At 44.1% G+C, this 1,749-nt stretch overlaps 1 protein-coding gene across 1 annotated transcript; it reads left to right on the plus strand.

Annotated features, from left to right (window-relative positions):
• Positions 1-298: 298 nt before the first annotated feature.
• On the plus strand, positions 299-976 carry PPTG_19191 (hypothetical protein; the record flags this gene model as incomplete). The annotated part of the gene is made up of 1 exon (XM_008917546.1): positions 299-976. The coding sequence occupies one exon, from the start codon at positions 299-301 to the stop codon at positions 974-976; it is 678 nt and encodes a 225-aa protein (XP_008915794.1).
• Positions 977-1,749: the final 773 nt, after the last annotated feature.

Raw genomic sequence — 1,749 nt, forward strand, 5'->3', positions numbered from 1 at the left:
CTTTTTCGCTAAGCCAATTTACAGACAACTCATGATCGCCTGACCTTACGTAATTGTAGTGCTCGAAAAAAATATGCTTTTAAAATTGGGTGGTCATTCTCAGAAGCAAAATCTATTTCATCGTTTGTGGCTGATTTGTGGCTCATTTCAGACACAAACCAGCCACAAACGCGTCCTTTTTATGCACTTTGTTTGTGGCGGTAACGTCGTCCTTATTGTGTCCACCCGAAGAACCAGTTTCCGTTTCATTATCCAATTAGCCCGGTGCTCAGCTTGAAGAACGTCTCCCATCCAAGTCATGAGATTCTTACACTTTTTCTTCGTGGTGATCGCTGTTCTGATTGCAAGTGCTGGTCGTGCTTCTGGATCGAAGCTGACGCCTGCTATAAGCTTCAAATACTCCCCCACCAAGAGGTTGCTGAGAGCCGACATTACCAATGGGGAAGAAAGGGTTGTTAACATTCCGGGTTTTGACAAAATCTCAAAAGCACTAACGTCGAGTAAGACTAAGGAACTTCAGAATCGGCTCAAGGCCGACGAGTCTCTCGGGAATGCCTTCAAGACATTAGGTCTCAGCACAATGCCTATCGGTAAAAACAATTTTATCGAAAGGAAAATGGTGGCTAAGCTCCTTTCGAGCAGAAGCTTCCAAGTCTGGTCCCAGCATGCCGCGAAGATTAATAAACAGGACCCTGCAGGCGAGATGCTCACAGCACTCACGAGCGTATTCGGCGAGAAGACGGTGGCGATTATGATCGACTTGGGGAAGCATTCGTGGGGTTCGAGCACTGTCGCCAAGCAATTGGAGAGGGCCCAGTTCGACAAGTGGTATGCCAAAAACTTATATTTAACAGCGGATGATGCTCTGAAGAATGTGCTGAAAGTGAAAAGGAGTGAAATCCATGCCAACCCCCGGGAGAAATTTGTTTGGGAAGCTTACTCGAAGTATATCCTGAACAGAGTGATGAAGTATTAAGTAGCGGCATCGGTCGTAACAATGTCTTCCATCTCCGAATAAAAGCAATGCATTGCTTATATACTACGATGTGCTGACTTCACTTTGTCGTCTGAGAACTATACAAAGTCGGACCTCCGGCCATAAGCAGCTCTGAACATAGGTAACGTAATACTACCTGAATTCCAGAACTTACATCATTGTTAGGCTCTGTTATCGGTACACATTTACTATTTAATAGTAAGGTAAGAAAGGGGCAGTGCGAAGGCTGCTTTTTCGGCTGCGTATACCCGGCCGAAGAATAGAGGCTTCATCCTGCTAGTACAGGTCAAAAGTTGTTTAAGATAAGAGAACGAATCAGTGGACGAAATGTAACAAATTGTTAACTTTCACAGCTTTCGATGGGTTGTCGTCATGTCTGAAGCAGTGCAATGCATAAATTACCAATACCTTGTCCCGTAAACAACAAAGACCTGGTAGAATGGAAATGGTCATCGATGTCGAACAGCTATTTCTCTGGATTTTAAACGATGACCGCAATGCAGGTCAGAATGCGTGTATAATGTATACCCTTCCAGAATCGTTTGAAGCATGTAAGTTTTCTTTTAATATTTTTCGTTATACATGTAGCAAGTAACCTCTATTAACCCTTTCGCGAACCGACTTAGACCCGTATGGTACACAAAACCGGAAGATTTTTTTTGGGGTCAAATTTGGTGCAGGTCAAATCCTGCGCAACTCGCTTTTTGGGTCAAATTTGGATCAACTCTCCTTAACCCTCGCCAAGGGTCAAC

The sequence above is a fragment of the Phytophthora parasitica genome (genome assembly GCF_000247585.1).
Source record: "Phytophthora parasitica INRA-310 unplaced genomic scaffold supercont2.105, whole genome shotgun sequence".
NCBI classification, from domain to species: Eukaryota; Oomycota; class Peronosporomycetes; order Peronosporales; family Peronosporaceae; genus Phytophthora; species Phytophthora nicotianae.